Genomic DNA, 20,777 nt, shown 5'->3' with positions numbered 1-20,777 from the left:
AACCGTGAGGTATCGCTGCAATCAGTAGAGCGAGAGCAATAATTCTAGCCCTAGAACTCCTCTAACGCAAAACATGTAACTTGTAAAAAATTTTATGGAGATTTCAGGGTAAAAGTTTGACGCCATTCCATGAGCGGGCGCAATTTTGAAGGATGACATGTTGGGTATCAATTTACTCGGGGTAACATCTTTCACAATATAAAATGGGCTAATTTTACTGTTGTCTTATTTTTTTTTTAATTAAAAAAAAAGTGATTTCCCAAAAAAGTACGCTTGTAAGACCACTGCGCAAATACAGTGTGAAAAAAAAAAATAAGTATTGCAATGACCGCCATTTTATTCTCTAGGGTGTTAGAAAAAAAAATATATAATATTTGGGGGTTCTAAGTAATTTTCTAGCAAAAAAAACCTGTTTTAAACATGTAAACACCAAATCTGAAAAAGAGGTGGTTAAGTGGTTAGAGGGACTGATTCGGTGGATCAAAACAAAGAAGAATCCTTCTATTCATCTTTGCATGAGTTTATTAGGAAAGATGGTGGCTTCTTCAAGGTCGTTCCTTATGCGGAATTCCAGTCAAAACTGCTGAAACAGTATCCTGACAACTTGGAACAAGATGATCCAAACGCTAAACCATCTGGGAATACCAGGTGTCGTAGGCTCAATCCAACAATGCCACAGCTGTGGCTTATCTCAATCACCAAGGGGGCACGAGAAGTCATGCGGCCCAGAAAGAGGTAAAATTTTTTCTGTCTTGGGCAGAAAGCAACATTCTTTGTCTATCAGCAATTTCATTCTAGGAATGGAGAATTGGCAGGTGGACTACTTGAGTACCTTTTTCCAGGAGAAGGGTTCCTTCTCCCTGGCCTCATTCTGTCAATATGCCAAGGGGAGTTCCGGACATGGGTCTATTGGCATCCGGGTTCTACAACAAGATCGACAACTTTGTGTCAAGGACAAGGGATCCGATGGCATGCAAAACAGATGCCTTGTTATTTCCATGGGATCAGTTTTCACTGATCAATGCTTCCCCCTCCTGTTCTGCTTCAGCGCCCTCTTCACAGCAGCAAGCAAGAAGGGAAGCAGGTGATTCTTGTGGCCCAGGAGATCTTGGTTTGCCGTGATCATAAAGATGGTGGTGGGGGACCCTTGGTCCCTACCACTGTGGCCAGACCTTCTTCGCAAGGTCCGGTATTCCATCCTTCCTTACAAACGCTAAATTTAATGGTTTGGCTATTGAGACCCACATTCTAAAATAAGACAGTGGGCTGTCAGCTTTAGTTTCTACTTTGGTTATGCTAGGAAGCTGGCCTGCATTGTCATATACTAATGAGTCTGGAAGGCATATGTCTCCTGGTGTGAATCCAGGGGTTGGCACCCCAGGAAATATGTCATGGGTAGGATCCTTGAATTCCTTACGGATGGGATTAGAAATTAAGCTGGCCCTGAGTACTTTCAAAGGCCGGTATCGGCCTTATCTGTGTTTTTTCAACGACCACTTACTTCTCACTCTCTGGTTCGTAACTTATTCAGGGGGAAACGTGGATTAAATCCTCCAGTTAAGTCACCCCTGATTCCTTGGGACTTAAGATAAGTCCTGTCGGCTTTACAAAAACAGTCTTTTTGAGCCAATTCTGGATTTTTGATGAGGAACATAATTTTCCATATCTTCTGCAAGAAGAGTATGAGGGTTGGCTGCTCTTTTCTTGCAAAGAGTCATATTGGATTATTCTTAAGGATAAGGTTGGATTGCGGCCTCATCCTAATTTCCTTCCAAAGGTAGTTGCCAAGATATACATTTTTTTCAAAACTTGATTCTCTGAAAGAAAGGTCACACTCTTGATGTGAGAGCAGTCAAGGTGCATTTAAAAGGTGACCACTCTGATGCATAAAAACAGATGTTTTTGTTTGCGTTACCTGAAGGTCCTAAAAGGAGGACAGGCAGCATCAGAATCTATTATTTCTAGGTGGATTCGTCAAGTGATTGTTCAAGCTTTTGGCTTAAAAGAGAATTCCTCCTTTTTAATTTTAAAGGCACTCCACCAGGGCCCTTTGTGCTTCTTGGGCAGTGCATCACCAAGACTCCTTGGCTCAGATCTGCAAGGCCGCAACCTGGTCTTCAATCCATACATTTAACAGATTCTATCAAGTATATGTAAAAGATCAAGAGGATATCGCCTTTGGACGCAGTGTACTGCAGGCTGCAGTATGAGTCCTCTAGTCTCTTGGTGCCCCATTGTTGTGTCTCACTCCCTTCAGTTGGCATTGCTATGGGACATCCCGCATAGTAACCACTATGGCTCTGTGTCCCCTGATGTATGAAAAAACAAAACAAAAAAACAGATCTTTAAAAACTGCTTACCTGTAAAATCCTTTTCTTTGACATACATCAGAGGAGAGAGAGGTCCCTCCCTTCTTTGGTATACACGTGTATTGCTTTGCTACAAAACTGAGGTGATCCCACCAGTGGGAGGGGTTATCTAGGGAGTGCACTTATAGTCTTAAGGCGTGCCAGTGTACATTACCTGAAGGTGGCCTATAACCCACATAGTAACTACTATGGCTCTGTGTCCCCTGATGTACTTCAAATAAAAAAGGAGGTTACAGGCAAGCGGTTTTTAAAAATCCTGTTTTTTGTGCATTATGCAGACCATTCAAATGAATGGGCTGCCCAAATGTAACGCACCTTAAAATGCCTGAACAAGACCTTAGGGGCTATGTTGGTTCTCACTACAAAAATGAACAGCCTAGTCAAAAAAATGAGCTGCGGTATTTAACAAAAAGCTTATAGTACTGTTTGAAGGAATAAGAAAAGCATAAAAGCCTAATTAAAAGGGGAATTGGGGCCAAAGCTCCTTTGGCCCTACATCTCCTGTAGGTCACATAATTGGTCTTGGTTCTGCACTCCTGTTACCTGGATTTAGCCAACGGCAGGTTACATTTTGTCTACCAGTCCAGACTCTGGGAGTTATCCTGGCAGTAATGTTGGGATCCACTAAAATGCCTGACTGGCAGCTGGCTCAGCCTCTCAGAGCACAGCTAAGAACCAAAGCAAGCCACTCCTGCCTTCTCCACAGCCCAATGTGCAAGGTGAGATCTGGAGGAGTAGAGCAGAGAGACTGACAGTCAGTTCTGTGCTCACTGAAGACCAAGAACTGAGCAATCAGCTGTCTTTGATCACTCTGTTCTCGGTGTTGAGGCTGCAGGGACAGATGCAGCATCAGATTGACGCTACATCCAGGTTTGTTTGTTTTTTTTACACATACCATGCTTCACTTTTAAAAACACTGTAAAGTTTCATTCACCTCCACTCAGAGCAAGTAAAAAAACTAATACTTTCCAACACTTTGGATACACTTTTTTTTGAGCGGCAGTTAAGTGTTATAATTATCACAGTGATTACTGTGATTTTCAAAGCTTGAAATTTAAACAATTCTCACATTAAAAAATCTCAAACTTGGATTGCAGTGGCAGAAGGTGCACTGTAAAATTCTGTTGAACCTACCATAAACAATTCAGGACAGAACATAAAACATGTGTAGATTTATTGCAGCAGAAATTTCAGTGCAACAAAGCAATGGAAAAAATAAGAACACAGGCACCTGTTTATAGGTGTTTAGCTCCCAGACAACAGTGAATTTACTCCATTCCAGAGCAGGTTATACTGTACAAAACAAGTCTACCTTTTGGTAGATGCTAAGGCAAATTCTTGAAATTCTGCCATTGTGCCATCTTTCGCTGTCGTTTCCTTCTGTGTTTATACAAGGTATGAGAGGTTACAAGTCAGTGAATAGTACAATCTATTGTCATTGCCCTTGCCCCAATTGTGCCATTTATTTAGTGTTCTGGGGGCAACCAGCTGAAGATGAAAATATTAGTGAAAATACAAATACTAGCACCATTCCTGGAACATCACCAACATGAGACAAGGGAAGGCCTGTGTAGAGAAGAACCTGGTGTAACAGCAACAGGACACACCCTCCCCCCCTTTCCAGGAAAGAAGAAGCAACCTTCCCCCTGCCAGTTTGATGTGCAACACAATATTAACAATAAGTACAAAGTTGCAGGCCTTACTGGCAGAAAAGATTTGCAAAACTGCAGCTTAGGATCCCAACTACATGTCAAAAATATGTACCTTTTTTAAAAATTAAGGAGCTGTGAGAGCAGATTTATAATAGAATAAAGTGTATGTGGCTGGTTCAACATCAGTTTATATGAAAATTCATGGCACTCGCAAAATTGGACAAAAAAACAAAAAACAAAACAAAAAACCATAAGACACGTTCATTGTAAATGTATAAGGCTTGTGGTGCTTCATTCCCATCAGTCGTCTTCTACTTAAAAAGCAATATCTTCCTTTTCAACAGGTTTTCCTTCTCTCTACAATGACGCCATGAGATGCGAAGGGATACCCTCCGACTGAGGATCATACACTTTCCCTGGCAGACAGCTCAGAGAAAGTCAAAGACCCCCGAATTCTTGGCTGCTTGATAAAAGAAACACAATGGTAAAAAAAATCCTAATAAAATAAGACGTAAATAAAGAGTAGCTCCATTCCACTACTGAGGCCTTTTTTTCTTTTAGATGCAATATTAAATTTGTTAAAATCAATCTGTTAACAAAAGCCAAGCAACAAGGCAAGAATGCGGCCAGCCTTCTACCTCTGCACAAACACACAGTCTGGAGCAGGGTCTGAGAGATTAGGTGCATGGATTAGTGGCAGGTGAGAGGATCCGTGCGAGCATCACACACACAGCTCATTGGGACTGGATTAGCCTCTCCATTTCAGTTCTTAGTATCAAGATGTAAATAATAATTAGGAAATTCTCAAATAAACACAAACTTTAAAAACAAGGTCAAAGTTGTAAAGTTTGCTCACATAACATCCACAAAGAACTCACTAGGATTGCCCATGGCCATGCGGAAAGACTGTCTACTAGCGGTGAGTTCTGGAGGGATGGAGGCTAAATCGCGGCTGGGTGGGGCTCCTGGCGGCCCCATCACTGGGGGAGGTGCTGGCATCATCATCATTGGAGGACCATAGAGTGGGGGTACACCAGGGGGACCATAAGACTGGTGTGTGTGGTGGCTTCGGATACTGTGTGCAATGGAGTGGTGGCTCCTGTGACTATGTTCACTAGCTGGCACTGAACGTTCACTTGCTGCTCTTTCTCGGCGCATACTGCTCCGTGTAGTGTGGTCCGATTCACTTCCACTCCCTCCAGATTTCGAATCTCCAGCCTTTGGGTCTCTGTCTTTTCTTTTTTCTGTACTGCTGCGATTGGAACCACTACTTCTACTACCTGGGATATTAAAAAAAAAAAAAAAAAACACAAGGTTAACATAGTAAATGAGGATGTATTTTTCAAATTTGAAATCTTAGGCCAAGTTAGCCTCTGAAAAGTGATCCCTGTTTGTTGCTTTGCAGAGGCGCTAGACAAGCTGTAAGGAGGCAATGTGATGCCTCCTCACTGCCTGTTTTAAAGAGGAAGTAAACTCTCCCACTCTGATGTTTCTTTTCATTTAGTCCATTATAATGAGTAATTCTCAAACTATAGCCACTGTAATCCAGCCCAAATCGCATATTACTTACTGTTTAAAGAAACTTTAAGAAACTTGTTTTCAGGGGTTAGGCAGCGCCATCTTAAGTATTGTTTTATGAGTCCACAGCGGAGTGCATTTCCGCCCTTATATTGAGCACTTCCTGTACTGTTAACCAAGCCTCCTTCTCAATCCAACATTTCTATGGCAACCCCGCTTCCCTGTTCATAGCCGACTTGTTTTATTTCATAGTATTTACTTGTGCCGATTGTCTAATGTTTGCCTTTGTCACTCTTATCAGCTTCAGCTGATAAGACTGCAGTAATGGCTAGGTTTACACTGCATGTGATGTCACATGGTGTGCAGGAGGAAGCTCTGAATGATTCTGTAGCCTCCTGGGATATCAGTGGTCTGCCTAGGAAGTCCTGATAACAGATAGATAAGCACATAGAGAGTGTGCTGTAAATCTGGGGAGATCTGGGCATGCTCAGTGATGTCATTCTAAAGAACAAAAAGGATTACAAAAATACCAAGCAAGGAGATATCAACAAGCAGTGTTAATTAGGGTTTTTTTTTATGCTGATTTACATGGTACAAAGTTGTGGGGGAGAGTTTTTTTTTTTATTATTTAAATTTTATTAATTTTAAAAATCAACAAAAATAGCATAATATACAGACAGAAAGAAAGACTGTCCTATACAATCCAAATATTTTCAACTTAATTACATTCTATTTTCTAACCCAATTAACCCCTATCCTCCCCCCTCCCATCCACCCCCTGTTCTGTTGGCCCGCCATCCTCTGCTTATTCTGCTAATGCCTGGATGTAATTTTCAGTCTTTTTGAATGATCTCCACTTTTCCCATGTTGCCCAATATCTATTCATTTGATTATTTTCCATTTTAATTAAATATTCCATATTATTAATAAATTCGATTCTCTGTATCCAGTCTCTAATTGAAGGCTTTTTGACTTGTAACCAATTTTTGGGTATCAAAGCTTTTGCTGCATTGAATAAAAAGGGTATCCGTTTTATTTTTTTTCTCTTGATCCGTTTTTTGTTTTATAATTTGGTTACCATTTTCTTGGTCTACCCCGTAAAACAGACATTCCCTGGGACAATAAGGTATTTTTTCCCCTGTTATTTTTTCTATGTAATCTAATATTTTATACCAATAATTCTTTATCTCTGGACATTCCCACCATATACGATATGTTGTTCCGGGTAGTTTACATTCTCTCCAACACTGTGTAGATCTAGAGGGGTCTATTCTGTGTATTCTATCTGGGGTCATGTGCCATCTCATCATACACTTGTAATTAACTTCCACAGACGCTGTGTCCGATACATGTCTGTGCACTGCCTCCATCATCTGTGTCTCGTCTACTTTTATACTCATATCCTGTTCCCATTTTGCTATGGCTGGAATACATTCTCTTACCTCTATATCTGATAAGATTTCGTATACTCTTGACATACAGTGCTTTACTTTTACCTTGGAATTACAAAGTTTTTCTATTGGTGTTAAAGTATTCTCGTCCTTTATAGGTTTTGGGATTGAATTAACAAAATGCTGAAGCTGTAGGTATTCCCATTGTTTTAGATTTTGCCATCCATGCTTCTTTATTATTTCTTGTTTTAACATTAAATGCCCTCCACAGGTGATATCTTTTAATTGTGCATTTTTCATTTGTTTACCTAATTGTGTGTCCCTTCCTGGGATAAAAAAATCTGTGCCCGCTAATGGAATTAATGGGGAATTATATACCCATTTATTTCTCCGATATAGTGCGTCCCATAATTTAAGTGTCGTTAAAGTGATTTCATGTGCCTTATTACTATCTATTCTAAATTTTGGCGGGATCCAAATATTTTTTTTGTAATTGTGTACCTATAAGTGATTCTTCCATTTTTACCCACCTCTTTGTTGTGCCCACGTTAGCCCACTCCACCAATCTTGCCAAAGTAATTGCAAGATAATATCTATAAGTGTCTGCTTTTTTTTCCTAGTTAATATATTATAATTTATCCTAGACTTTTTATTTTGCCATATAAAATTTAAAAATAGTGTTTTTATTACTTTAAAGAAACTATTTGGGATATTAATCTGAAGCATTTGAAGTTTGTAGGTGATTTTAGGTAAAACCATTGTGGGGGAAAGTTTAAAACCACTTTAAAGGGGTGGTATGGGTTTTTTTTTTTTTTTTTTTTTTTTATAACACACACATTATACTTACCTCCACTGTGCAGTTCGCTTTGCACAGAGTGGCCCCAATCCTCCTGTTCTGGGGTCCCTCAGCGGCTGTCTCGGCTCCTCCCCACAATAGCTAACCCCCCTCTGGGAAGCTCTATTTGGGCACGCTCCCTGTCATACACGCTGTGTCCATAGACACAGCGTGTATGACTCTGTCCCACCCCTCAGGCAGGCCGCATCATTGGAGGTGATTGAGAGCAGTACATTAAGGTGAAAAAACACAAAACTTTACAACCCCTTTAACTCTATAATTGCCACAGCAAAGAGCCAAATGTGCTTGCATTGCTTCCCTGTTCACCTGAATGGTTTGCGTTTGGTGGCCTTACTGCTGGACAAAAGCAGAAGCAGTGATTGTTTAAGCCACGGGTGCGAAGCAAAGCATTATGGCCCTGGCATGTAAATACCCTTACTCACAGCTTTTGCAGTTTAACCACTTGCCTACCAGGCACGAACACCCCTCTTCCTGCCCAAGTTATTTTTCAGCTTTCAGCGCTGTCGCACTTTGAATGACAATTGCGGTGTCATACTACACTGTACCCGAACACATTTTTTATCATTTTCTTCACACAATAGAGCTTTCTTTTGCTGGTATGTAATCACTGCTGGGTTTATTTTTTACAAAAAAAAATGTCCAAAAGTTTAAAAAAAAAAAAAAAGGTTTTTTTTTTTCTTTTTTGGGGTCTGTGAATTTTGTAACCAATTTTTCGCCTTCACTGATGTGCGCTGATGAGGCAGCACTGATAGGCTGAACTGGTGGGCATTGATGAGGTGGCCCTTATGGGCACTGATGAGGAGGCACTAATATGCCGCACTTACAGGCACTGATAGGTGGCACTAATAGGCAGCATGGATAGGCGGTACAGATGGACACCAGTGATGGACATTAATTGGCAGCACTGATGAAGTTTCCTATCATCACACTAGATGAGAAAGAACTTGCATGTTAGATTACAGAGCATGGGAGAAGCTATTATATGTGCCTAATTGCTGGAGTGAATTGGAGATACCGAGAGATCTCTGGGCCAAAAAAAAAGTCTGTAGAGAAGTCATATAACTTAACATTTTTGGTGGGTTGTAAGCCAGAAGGATATGGATTATGGCAGTAAAAGGACTATAGTAAATGGAGCTAACCTCCCCATGGAGTGAAGGCGGCCCTATTGGCCCTAAGTGGAGAAAACTGGGCACAGGCTACCTTAAAAAGAATCTGTCAGTATAATGGGAGAGAAATTATCATGGAAGGGCAACTGAGGGGCACTACGTCCCATGGGACCAGAAAAAAAAGTGAATAGGAATGATGTCAGGATTAAACCCAAAAACCCCAGATGGGTTTCTGAGGTCAGGGAAAAGCCCAAGTTGGATGAAAGATCAACCAAAGGGAAATGAGTGAGCAACAGCATCTGACTGAGCAAATGGGTCACAGAAATAGGCTCTGGAGCCTAATAGTTAAAGGTCTTCAAGGCATCTTGGGATATGAGGTTCAGAGTGTAAATAAGGGTCTAATAAAATAGCAGGGTCTATTTAAATAGAACCACAGGAGGCTTCTGGGTGCTACAGGAATGGACCAGGGCTCTGGACCTGCATAGAACCCTGCAGTTAACTACACACTGCACCACACCACGGTGAATGCCTTATGCAGTATCCAATGTTCAATTCGAACATTACAGGCAGGGCTTGCTGCCACAGGGTCCGAGTACAGCACCAAAAAGGTAAACATTGAGGGTAATGGATCTGGAAGCTGCTGGTAAGGCAATAATCAATTGGTCCATCGATTAACCTGGCAAAAATCTAAAAAAACTATTCTCCAGCAGGAGGAGGAATCCATTTACCAGAGGACACTAGCAAAAAAAGGAATGTGGTTAGAAGGAAACATTGGGGCAGTCACAGCAAAGCTTTTGCCAGTTCCCAATCACCTGAAGGTAGCGGCATATAACCCACAGTTTAAGATCCTGTGGCTCTGGTAAGAGTACCCACCTTTTTCACATTTCATTTGTCACTGCCTTAGATGCCCTTTGGATTATCCTTTTGCCTATGCATCGTATGAACCATTGTATCCGAGATTTATGGATTCTGGGGACTGATTAATTTCATTCTTTGGACTCTTAGTTGTTTGTTTGATGCTAGTCACTTCACCATTTATTTTTCATCGTAATATTTGCGCTACATTATAGTTTTTCTTTGCATATGAATTTTGTCACATTTGTGTGTAGCAGCTTTTTTCACTTTTTTACACAGGTTAGCGCAATAATATTCTTTGCAGTCTGACGTCACTGACAGTCTTTCCCTATAACAGGGAACAGACGATCAGTGACAGGCTCAGTAGGAAGCACGGGGAGAGGTTTGTTTACACAGACCTCTCCTCATTCTTTAGCTCTGTGACCCGATCGTGGGACACCAGCGGCGATCGCGTCTGCTGGTCACACGGCCACGGTCATGGAGCTCAGGACCGGGTCAGGAGCGCAGGGGAAGGAAAAGTTGAAACTTTTTAGGTGAAGTTCAAAAAAAATAAAAAACGTTTGACGATATGTACTAAATGTCTTTTTTTTTGCTTGACATATTGCTTCAATGAGTTAATCCCTGTTATTGAGCGGGAATCATTTGTACTTTTTAAAAGACATGGCATTTGCTTTAGAAAGTGTGTCTTTATTAGTGCTCACCTTCACTGTGTTGGCTACCAGCACTTCCACCACCATAGCTGTACCCAGGATCTGGGAAACCTGGATGTGGGCTGTAGGGATGAGGCAATGGATACTGATACTGAAATGCCATTGGCCACGGAGCAGCTCCTGGGTGTGGTAAGGGAGCAAGTGTGTCCTGATCAGATGTTCCACTAGAGCCATCATGGTCATTAAGAGAGAGATTTGCCATGTCTGTGGGTTAAGGGAAAAGTAAGTAATTACATTCAAGTTTTGGTGTGTGATAAACTATAAACACAAGATGGCACTGTAATAGAAATGGTGGTGATACACAAATAAAGTTTGAGTATGATACATACTGCCACAAAGATCTCCAAAAATATAGTAGCACTGCTCAGAGAAAGTGATTTTATTGACAGTGTGGCGGATGTATCCAGCTTTAAGGAGGTTGCTGGCATATTTTCGCGCTTCTCGCCGATCCGTGAAGCCCTCCACATGGTTATAAAGCCAGTCCACCACATCAGAACCTGGAATAAAGCAGCAGAAAGATATTCATAATAAAAACAAAATAATATTTCTGCGGAAGAATAAGGCTGTAAAATAATAAAAGCTATCAGTAAGGCTACACCAATTGCCATAATAGCCTCTTTTGGTGTAAAAGACTAAGTGCACTTAAACTTAAGAACACAAATTTTAAGTTCACACAAATAGAGGGAATATCTTTTTAAAGTGCTTTGAAAATTGTGGTAACACAGGTAACCTTGTTACAGATGAGGAGCACACCCAAATATCACCGAACGGGTAGAATGGTAAAAGATGGAATGTCTTATTACTGTATCTTTGCAGGGAAGACACCCACTTTTTTTTATTCCGGATAAGTACACAGACAAAACCCAAGATTTTGTCTGTACTTATCCGAGAAAAAACAAAACAAAAAAAACAAAACAAAAAAGGAGTTTGAGGCAGCGTTTTCATATTCTCCAGGAGCAAAAAACAGTCATCTGTCACAAAGTCTAGATGCAAGTTGTAAGATCTTTCTCTGACATGGAGTGCTCTTAGAAACTCATCACTGAAAGCGGAACTAAAAACACATGCTATGTCTCTACTGCAATAACAAACAATTACCTAAAGCAGGAGATAGACAGGAATAACTGCAGGACAAACGGACTTCTCTCTGCTCCTCCACGCTCATTGGATCGCTGAGCTGTGGAGGGGCAGGGATCGGCCATCTCAGGATCTCAGCGGCTCGCTGAGAGGATGAGACAAGCATCAGTCCAGGCACCTGGCGGATCCAGACTTCGTCAGGATGACATAGTGTCTGGACTGATCTTGGTGACGTCAGCAGAGAGCGGACTTCAGACCACTCTCTGCTGAAAACGGGTCACAGGGGTGCAAAACTGATTGCACTCCTGTGACCCTTAGGAGAAGCCCAGCCAAAACACGCTCAGGCTGGACTTCTCCTTTAACAGCTTTTTGCAAAAACACTTTTCTTTCAGAGCTTCCTCAAACTTTGCATATCTGCTTAAAACATTGGCTAATAAGCGGCATATAACACAATACATCCTGTCTTGAACCACTTCCCACCCGGCCAATGCACATATACGGCCGGGTGGGAGCCGTCTACATCAGAAGGAGCGGGATCGCGCGCGTGCCCGCGCAGCGGCGCGATCCCGATGCGCCAGTGTCACCCAGACACGGCGCATCTCAGATCGGCAGGAGGGCTCTGTGATTGGCCCTCCTGATCACATGACGGCCGTGTCCAATCACGGCCGTCATGTGATCTAAACAAACAGCCGGTTGCTAGGCAATCGGCTCCTCCTCTCCTCACACAGAAGTCATCGCAGAGGAGAGGAGAGCAGAGCAGATCGCTGCAGCCGGCTGATGATCACCAGTCTAGTGTAAACACAAATCACCACACAGTGTAAACACACCACACAGTATAACACAATGTCCCCACACATGTCCCCAAAACATACATGTCCCCAAATAATAAATACACATGTCCTTAATAAAAACATGTCCCCCACATATGTCCCACTAAAATCACATGTCCCAATGATTATCTGCACACATATATACGTGATCACCTGCACACATATGTACATGATCATTTGCGTACATATGTCCGTGATCACACAAACCATTATACACTTAACGGAATTTTTTTTACAAAAAACATGTAGCAGAATACATTTTGGCTTAAATTTATGACAAAATTTGATTTTATTGGATTTCTTTTAAAATAGAAAAAAGAAAATATTGTTTTTTTTCCAAATTTCCTCTTTTTTTGCGCTTATATCGCAAAAAATAAAAAATTGAGTCGTGAATAAATACCACCAAAATAAAGCTCTATTTGTGCGAACAAAATGATAAAAATTTCATTTGGGTACAGTGTAGCACGACCGCACAATTGTCACTGAAAGCGCTAGAGCGATGAAAGCTGAAAATTGGGCTGGGAAGGAAGGGGGCGAAAGTGCCCTGTATTGTAGTGGTTAAGGGGCAAATGAAAGGAGGGGGCGAGTTTAGAAGCAGGTGCTTTTGGGCTTTTTGCATGCGTCTTTACAAGTGAAATCATAAATCATCTCCTTCTCGTCTCAGTTTTGTGAAGTTCAACCATTAGCCCCTCCTACCACCACAACCTGACCGCTTGCAGCCTTCAATTGAATACACGCTGAGCTGTGCATGCGCAACTCAGCATGCACTTTGAATGCACTCTAGCTGTGTCAGAATGACAAACCCCCATGCACATGCGCAGGATAATACCATTCTCTGGCCATAAACGCGGCACCAGAAAGTACCCGGGGAGGGGATGACAGCAGATGGCAAGGAATTTAACTAGCACATCACTGGAATGAGGTGGTGAGAATTCCTGGGAGTTTAGTTTTAATTGAGTAACCTAAGCATTTACACCATAGTCATCCTGGCAGCTTAATTTTATGAACACAGTAGGCCTGTAGGCACAGGTTGGACCACCTTTCTCAAGAAACCCAGAGGAGAATATTCAGGTGACAAGTTGAGTGCGCTGTGGTGAAGTAGGTGTTAACAGTGGGAAGTACTTGAACCTATATACAGAGTGCAGGGGTGCACAGTATGTACCGTACTACCTGTACTAAGTACACGTGTGGGTAATGCATAGATGCAAGGGTCAGATTATAAGCACATGCTTTTTCAAGTTTACAAAACATACAGTCATTATGAGCACTTGATGTACTTTTCATTAAACCTAGAAGCACAGCATTGCATAGGCTTACAACAATTAAATCTGTAGACCAGTGTTTCGCAACCTTTTAACCGTCAGGGAACCTCTGGCAAAAAGTCTGAGATCTCGGGGAACCCCTGAAATAATGTTCAGATATACAGCTTTATTTTCTGCACAGATGCTCAATTCGGGGTTTAACTGGACATAAGCAGTGTACAGGGGCAGCAGGGCAGAGCACAGGAGATCAGGACACAATACAGGTGGGACAGCAAGGAACATTATGGGGCACACAGCAGAACATGGGGGCAGCAGGGCACACAGCAGAGCATGGGGCAAATCAAGGGGCACACAGCAGAGTACAGGGAACATTACAGGACTCACAGCAGAGCATGGGGCACATAAGGACACACAGCATGACATGGAATGCACAGTAGAAAATGGGGAACATAATGGGGCACACAGCAGAACATGGGAGACACAGCAGAACACGGGGAACATCAAGGGACACAGCAGCACACATTACAGAGCTCACAGCAGGGTATGGGGCACATAGCACATTACAGGGCTCAAAGCAGGGCACATTAAGGGACACAGAGCAGGACATGGGGCATACAGCAGAACATGGGGCGCAAGGGGCATAAAGTAGGGCACAATACAGAACATAGGGAACATAAAGGGACACAGCAGGGCACGTGCCACATTACAGGGCTCACAGCAGGGCATTGGGCACATTAAGGGAAAAACAGCAGGACACAGGGCACGTTATGGGACACTCAGCAGTACATTGGGCACACAAAAGAAAATGGGGCACATCGTAGGCCAAACAGCAGAAAGTGGGGCACACAGCAGGATATGGGGCACATTATGGGGCTCACAGCAGGACATAGGGCATTTTATGGGGCTCACAGCAGGGCACAGGGCAGATTATGGAGCTCACAGCAGCACATAGGGTACATGGTAGAGCACATCACAAACACACGGCAGGGAATAGGGCACATGGCAGGGCATGGGGCACATGAAGGGCATATCACAGGGCAGGGGACACAAGCTCACACTCACAGAAGGGCATGGGGCAAACGATACACGGTTGTAGACAATTCAAATGTAGAGTAGCGCGGGAAGCAGCTGGAATAAGTCTTCTCTTTGATATCACGCTGCTCCCCGTTGGTCCCTCCTCTCTTCTAGTCTATCCCAAGTGAAGTCACAAGCTGTTGTGGTGGATGGGAGGAAAGGAGCTGGCAGGGAGCAGAGCGATATGAAAGAAATTACAGATGCTTCCTACTTTGCCTGTGTTAAAGGAGACCCAATCTACCGGTCAGCTGTCTGTGATTGACGGGTAGATGGCTGCGGAACCCCTGAGGACTTCTTGCAGAACTGTAGGGTGCCGCAGAACCCCGGTTGAGAAACACTGGTTTAGACACTGGTCCAGGACACAGCTTTTTAGATCTGGAGTGCTGTGGCTACGGCTCCTACCCATAAAGTAGACACTGCCCTGGTGGAATGGGCCTTGATATTCAAAGGATTAAGAGAAGATGCAGATGAGCTTCTATGATCACAAATTTCATCCACCTTGCCATAGCATTTTTTGAGACTCTTGCCTGTGTTAGGCCAATAGAACAATATAAAAAGGTAGCTCTCGGCCCTTGCCTGTGGTCAATGTAGGCTATAAGGCATCTTACGACCACCTTATTAAATTCTGCTTCGCTTTCGATCTTAGAATTCCCGCAAAATGAAGGAATAATAATCTCATTTGTCCAATGAAAATCTGTTGCTACTTTGGTTGAGAAGGCTGGATTCAAAGTAAGAAGTATCTGGTCTTGAAGGATAACCAAACGGCTCAGCTATGGAGAGAGCCTGAATTTCACCAACACTTGCACTTGCTCAAATTAGAACCACTAGGAGAACTGGACACTTCATCCTTTTGTTGTAGTTTGGTCAGCTACAAAATATTTTCCATACTTTGTTTTAAATTCTGTTCATTGACGTTTTTCTGCTACCAAGGATGATCTCAATCACACTTTCTGATAAGCACCCAACCAAGTGTGAATGCTGGTCCACTGTCGGATGTCCCTTGATGGATGAGGGAGCATGGAAGTTTCCAGGTATACGGCCACACTGAGCTTGAGTAATTCCATATACCATGACCTCCTGCACCAATAAGAGGAGATCAGAATGACATTTGCTGATGAACACTTTGTTTTCCGGATAAATTTTGGAATTAGTGCAAATGGGGGGAATGCATACACCAAGTAGTCTCACCATAGTTGAGCTAGGGCGTCCAAGCCCAAACAGGATACTTCTGTAGAAAAAAGCAGCACTCTATTTTTCGAACTTCTCTCGTAGCTTAAAGATTAGAGGCAATCCCCATCTTTGCGCAATTTGATTGAATGTAGACTGATTCAGGCTCCAATCCATCTGAGAGATCTTCCTCCTGCTCATAAAATCTGCTATGGCGTTAAGTTTCCGGTGTACTGCTGGCAATGACCAGGTTTTCTTCTGCCCACCCTAAAAGGTCACGTACATATTCCATAAAGCTTTCTACTCTTATGCCTCCATGCTTGTTTATGTAGCTTACAGTGGTGATGCTGTCTGAAAACCCTTTTATGCATTTCCCTTTTATGTCTGGACCAAAAGCTATCAGGCCTTCTTGGACTGCTCATTTCTCTCGAGTTGGAAGAGCTGCTGGTCAAAATGCAGGAATATATCCTGTGCCACCTGACAGTTCATGATTGACAGTCCCTATGAACTTGCATCCGTTCGAATTCTGGTTCTATAGTGTAATCCAAGAAGGTCACTCTTTGGGAATGGAGAAGGTGATATTTTTCTACGTTTATTGGTTACACCAAATCATGGAGCTGTTCGATGGTCAAGTCCAGATTCTGTGCCAACTATTCTGGCGAGTCTGCCATTAGTAGCAAGTCGTCCAGGTAAGGAATAATCTGCACTCCTGCAGACCTTAGGACTGGTAAATCTTCCACAAAGCACCTTGGTGAAAATACATGTCGACGCAAGCCCAAAGAGCATTGCACTGGAAGTAGAGAATATCGCCCTGCAAATCTGAGGCATCTTTTGGCTTGTTCTCAGATTGGGATATGAAGGTATGCGTCCCTTAACCACTTGCTTACTGGGCACTTAAACCCCCCTCCTTATCCAGACCAATTTTCAGCTTTCAGCACTGATGCACTTTGAATGACAATTGCGTGGTCATACAACACTGTACCCAAATTACGTTTTTATCATTTTGTTCCCCCAAATAGAGCTTTCTTTTGGTGTTATTTGATCACCTGTGCGATTTTTCTGTTTTTTTAATGTAAAAAAATAGTTTGTTATAAAATTTTAAAATGGGTAATTATTCTCCGGCAGTGAGGGGCACTGGGGGGGCGGCAGTGAGGGGCACTGATTAGTTACACTGATAAGTGGCACTGGTGGGCACTGTTAGATGGCATAATTGCCTCTTCCTTTTCGGGACCGATGTCCATTTAAGATGAGCTGGTGATCGGCTTTTTTTCTCCTCTGCTGTCAGCGTGAGGAGAGAAAAAAAACACAGAGCTTTTGTTTTGGCTGACAGATGATCACATGGTAAGGGGACGGGACTGGCCCCTTACTCAGATCGGTGATCACCCGAGTCTCATTGACTCAGTGATCACAACGCCGCAGGGAGCGTGCACAGGGGAGGCCATCATATGACAGCCTCCTGGGAATTCAAGTCCGTGCTGTGGCCGTCATTCGGCCATAGCGCAGATGTCAAGTGGTTAAATCAAATGACACCATGAAAGCCCCTGGAGACAGAAGTTCTTTGTGGTATAAATTAAGTCATTGTGGCTTTTCTTTAAATTGAGAGGTGTTGAACAGGAATTTCTCCTTTCTTTGCCATTCCTTTACTGTCAACCCTTCTCTTGACCCCGTTTGGCTGAATCTTTGTTTTGTTGACACCAGAAAGGACTAAAATAATTCTGTTTGCTTTGGTATTGGGAAGCCCTTATTTTTGCCAGTCACAGATAGTCTTTGGCCTTCCAATCCATGGGGTCTGTTAATAAGCCAGTATCTTCAAATGCTAGTTCAAACCTCTGATACTTTTGACAGAGAATAATCTAGTTTTGGACACTTGTCCCGTAGGTAGGCATCTTCATTCTTGAACAGAAACCACCTCTTTACATTTTTAAGGGAAAAAAAAATAAAAATGATCAGGTTCCTTCCATTCTTGGAGAAATGCCTCTCTCAAAGCCAAATGGTATTGGGAAGGTTCTGACTTGCTTATGGTTTGGTGTATGGGGAATACATGGAATGTGCTGTGAGCATAAGGGGTGTATGGGGAATGCATAGAGAGTGCTTTTATTAGATCATTTTCTACTGATTTTAAAAATGTTGAAGTTTTTTTTTTGGGGGGGGGGGAAGCAAGTAGTTGGTTTAGCCTAGGGCGCAGAATAGTATAGCACCAGCCCTGGGAAGAGCCTCTCTTGTAAGCCATCCTGGAAGATGACCCAGGAAAAACTGGTTCATAATGTGTTGATGGATATAACCACTTTTGGTCAATACATCTCAGGGCATGGCATATATGTAACATGCAAAGACATCCAAATTTATACAGCCAGTCTTGTGCCATTGCCAAGCAGTTGGCACAACCATTTTCCAGTTCAACACAACCCACTAATTCTGGGTACACATGGGACAAAAATAAACTGGTTCAGCAGGAACTGGCCAACATTCGGTCAGTGTGTACAGCTGTCTGTAAAAAGCTGGTCTAACAACAGGCTTTTTGTCGAAGGGACATGCTGGAAAACCAGAAACCGCTCAGTGCTAGGGGGAGATCGACCACACTTAACATTAAGTTGGTATATCGATCTGTCAGTTATGTTTCGTTCAGCCCGATGAGTTGAATGGAAAAAAAAAAGCGTTTACCAGGCTTTAGTCCCCTCTCGCTGACAGCCTACTCATTTGACAGTGAATAATCTTCATAAAATTAGTGATAAAATAGTAAAGCTGACAAAAGAAGTACTAGAGGACGTTCATGGCTGTGTGGAGGAACAGAGGTATTTAAACAAAAGTGGTTGAAAAAAATGGTTACCGTATATACTCGAGTATAGGCCGACCCGAATATAAGCCGAGGCCCCCAATTTACCCCCAAAAAAACTGGCAAACTTATTGACTCGTGTATAAGCCGAGGGTGAGACATGCCTGTCCATCCCTGTGTGTGTGTCCGTCCATCCCTGTGTGTCCGTCCATCCCTGTGTGTCCGTCCATCCCTGTGTGTCCGTCCATCCCTGTGTGTCCGTCCATCCATCCCTGTGTGTGTGTGTGTCCATCCATCCATCCCTGTGTGTGTGTGTCTCCATCCATCCATCCCTGTGTGTGTGTGTCTCCATCCATCCATCCATCCATCCCTGTGTGTGTGTGTGTGTCTCCATCCATCCATCCCTGTGTGTGTCTCCATCCGTGTGTGTGTGTGTGTGTGTGTGTGTGTGTGTGTGTGTGTGTGTGTGTGTCCAGCCTACCTTTGTCCCGAGCCTCCGTCCCGTGCCTTGCCTCCTTGCCTCCGTCCCGTGCCGTGACTTGCCTCCTTGCATCCGTCCCGTGTCGTGCCTTGCCGCCGCCGTCCCGTCCCGTCCCGTGCCTTCCCTTGCCTCCGTCCCGTGCCCTCTTCGTCGGCGGCCATTGTAAAGTTCAAAAGCTGCGCCGCCGCCTTCGCCTGTGATAGGCGGAACACTGAATTTCCCAGCAGCCTGTGTTCCGCCTATCACAGACGTCGTATCATCCTCGTCCGTAGTACGAGGATGATACGATGTCCGTGATAGGCGGAACACAGGCTGCTGGGAAATTCAGTGTTCCGCCTATCACAGGCGAAGGCGGAGCCGGAGGCGCGGCTTTTGAATAGAATGGCCGCTGTCTGTCTGCTCGACACGCTGATCGAGCGGGCAGACAGCGATGACTCGAGTATAAGCCGAGGGGGGCACTTTCAGCCTCAAAAAAGAGGCTGAAAATCTCGGCTTATACTCGAGTATATACGGTAATATATAATTCAACTGATTATTTTTGTTGTTAGACTGAAGTTCCAGTTCTAGCTTGTGTGAGCAGTGAACTTCAACCTACTAAATGAGAGAAAAAAAAAAAAAAAAAAAAAAAAAAAAAAAAGTATCAAGTTTCCCATTTAACCTCCACTCTAAGCAGAATTTCCATACTTACCAATAAAAGCATTGGGAATTGTTATCTTAAGCCACATCCTATCCCGAACTTCCAGGCCAGATTCTGGGGAGCTCATAGCTTTTACAATCGTTACCATATCACTATGTATGGATAAGTGGAAGTCATCAAAACCTTTACAGAAATAGAAAATAGAGAGAAATGTCAAAACAGCAGATAATACACAGTTCTAGTAATTCATTTCTTGTATAGTGTCACTCTACAAAGTGACTTCACACCTCCCATAATTTTACCAGAAAGACGTCACTTTTGTATAAATCATACATACGCTCAGTTTCTGGGATAGAGCTTGTAATTGAAGAGCTGGTAGACGTGATTGTACTCATAGATGGACTCATTCCATAGGCTGGGTAAGTTCCAGTCATTGCTGCTGTGTGAGAAACCCAAGCTGCTGGATCAATAGGTCGGATTGGTTCACCTAATAATGAGAGAGAAGATGTAAAACAAGAGCACATTAGAAAGTGCAGGCATCATCCCGGTACTGTTTATTTATTTTTTAAGAGCCGGCGATTGGCGTTCCACGTATAACAACTGATGTGGCTAAAATCCGCTCGGCTGTTATGCCAGAGGAGCGGTAGGGGACATAAAATAAAAAAATAAAAAATACAGTATTCAGATTTGCCTTTTTCAGCAATCTGAATACTTTGAAGTGCAAAGGAGGGATGGAGGTCTTTTAGACCCCCGATCCCCCCATAAGGAGTACCCGTCACCAGCTATTACTGTCACAAGGGATGTTTACATTTCTTGTGACAGCAATAAAAGTGATCAATAATTTTTTTGAAAACACAATTTTAATTATATTTAACTTGTAAATGTCAGAAATGGGCATAGTCATGAAAGGGTTAATGACTAAACTCAAGACCACCCGAAGATAAGATTTCTGTCATAGTCCAATTGGCAATGGGAGTATAAAATATTTGAACAGTTATATTGGTTACCTGAGTTTGTACTTT

General features: G+C 42.9%; 1 protein-coding gene across 1 annotated transcript in view; it reads right to left on the bottom strand.

Moving 5' to 3' along the window:
- Window positions 1-3,526: 3,526 nt before the first annotated feature.
- Window positions 3,527-20,777, bottom strand: part of DVL3 (dishevelled segment polarity protein 3) — a gene marked incomplete in the record, with an annotated part of 225,661 nt that continues 208,410 nt past the window's right edge. Inside the window, 6 exon segments of the mRNA XM_077487709.1 lie at window positions 3,527-4,484; window positions 4,900-5,301; window positions 10,449-10,661; window positions 10,787-10,954; window positions 19,807-19,938; window positions 20,093-20,242. Coding sequence (XP_077343835.1) covers window positions 4,450-4,484; window positions 4,900-5,301; window positions 10,449-10,661; window positions 10,787-10,954; window positions 19,807-19,938; window positions 20,093-20,242 — 1,100 coding nt within the window.

Source organism: Lithobates pipiens, unplaced genomic scaffold (assembly GCF_037356315.1).
Source record: "Lithobates pipiens isolate NorthernLeopardFrog02 unplaced genomic scaffold, aLitPip1_a1.2 Scaffold_18, whole genome shotgun sequence".
Lineage (NCBI taxonomy): Eukaryota > Metazoa > Chordata > Amphibia > Anura > Ranidae > Lithobates > Lithobates pipiens.
The sequence above is the reverse complement of the archived record's forward strand: the minus strand, read 5'-3'. Positions and strand labels throughout refer to the sequence as shown.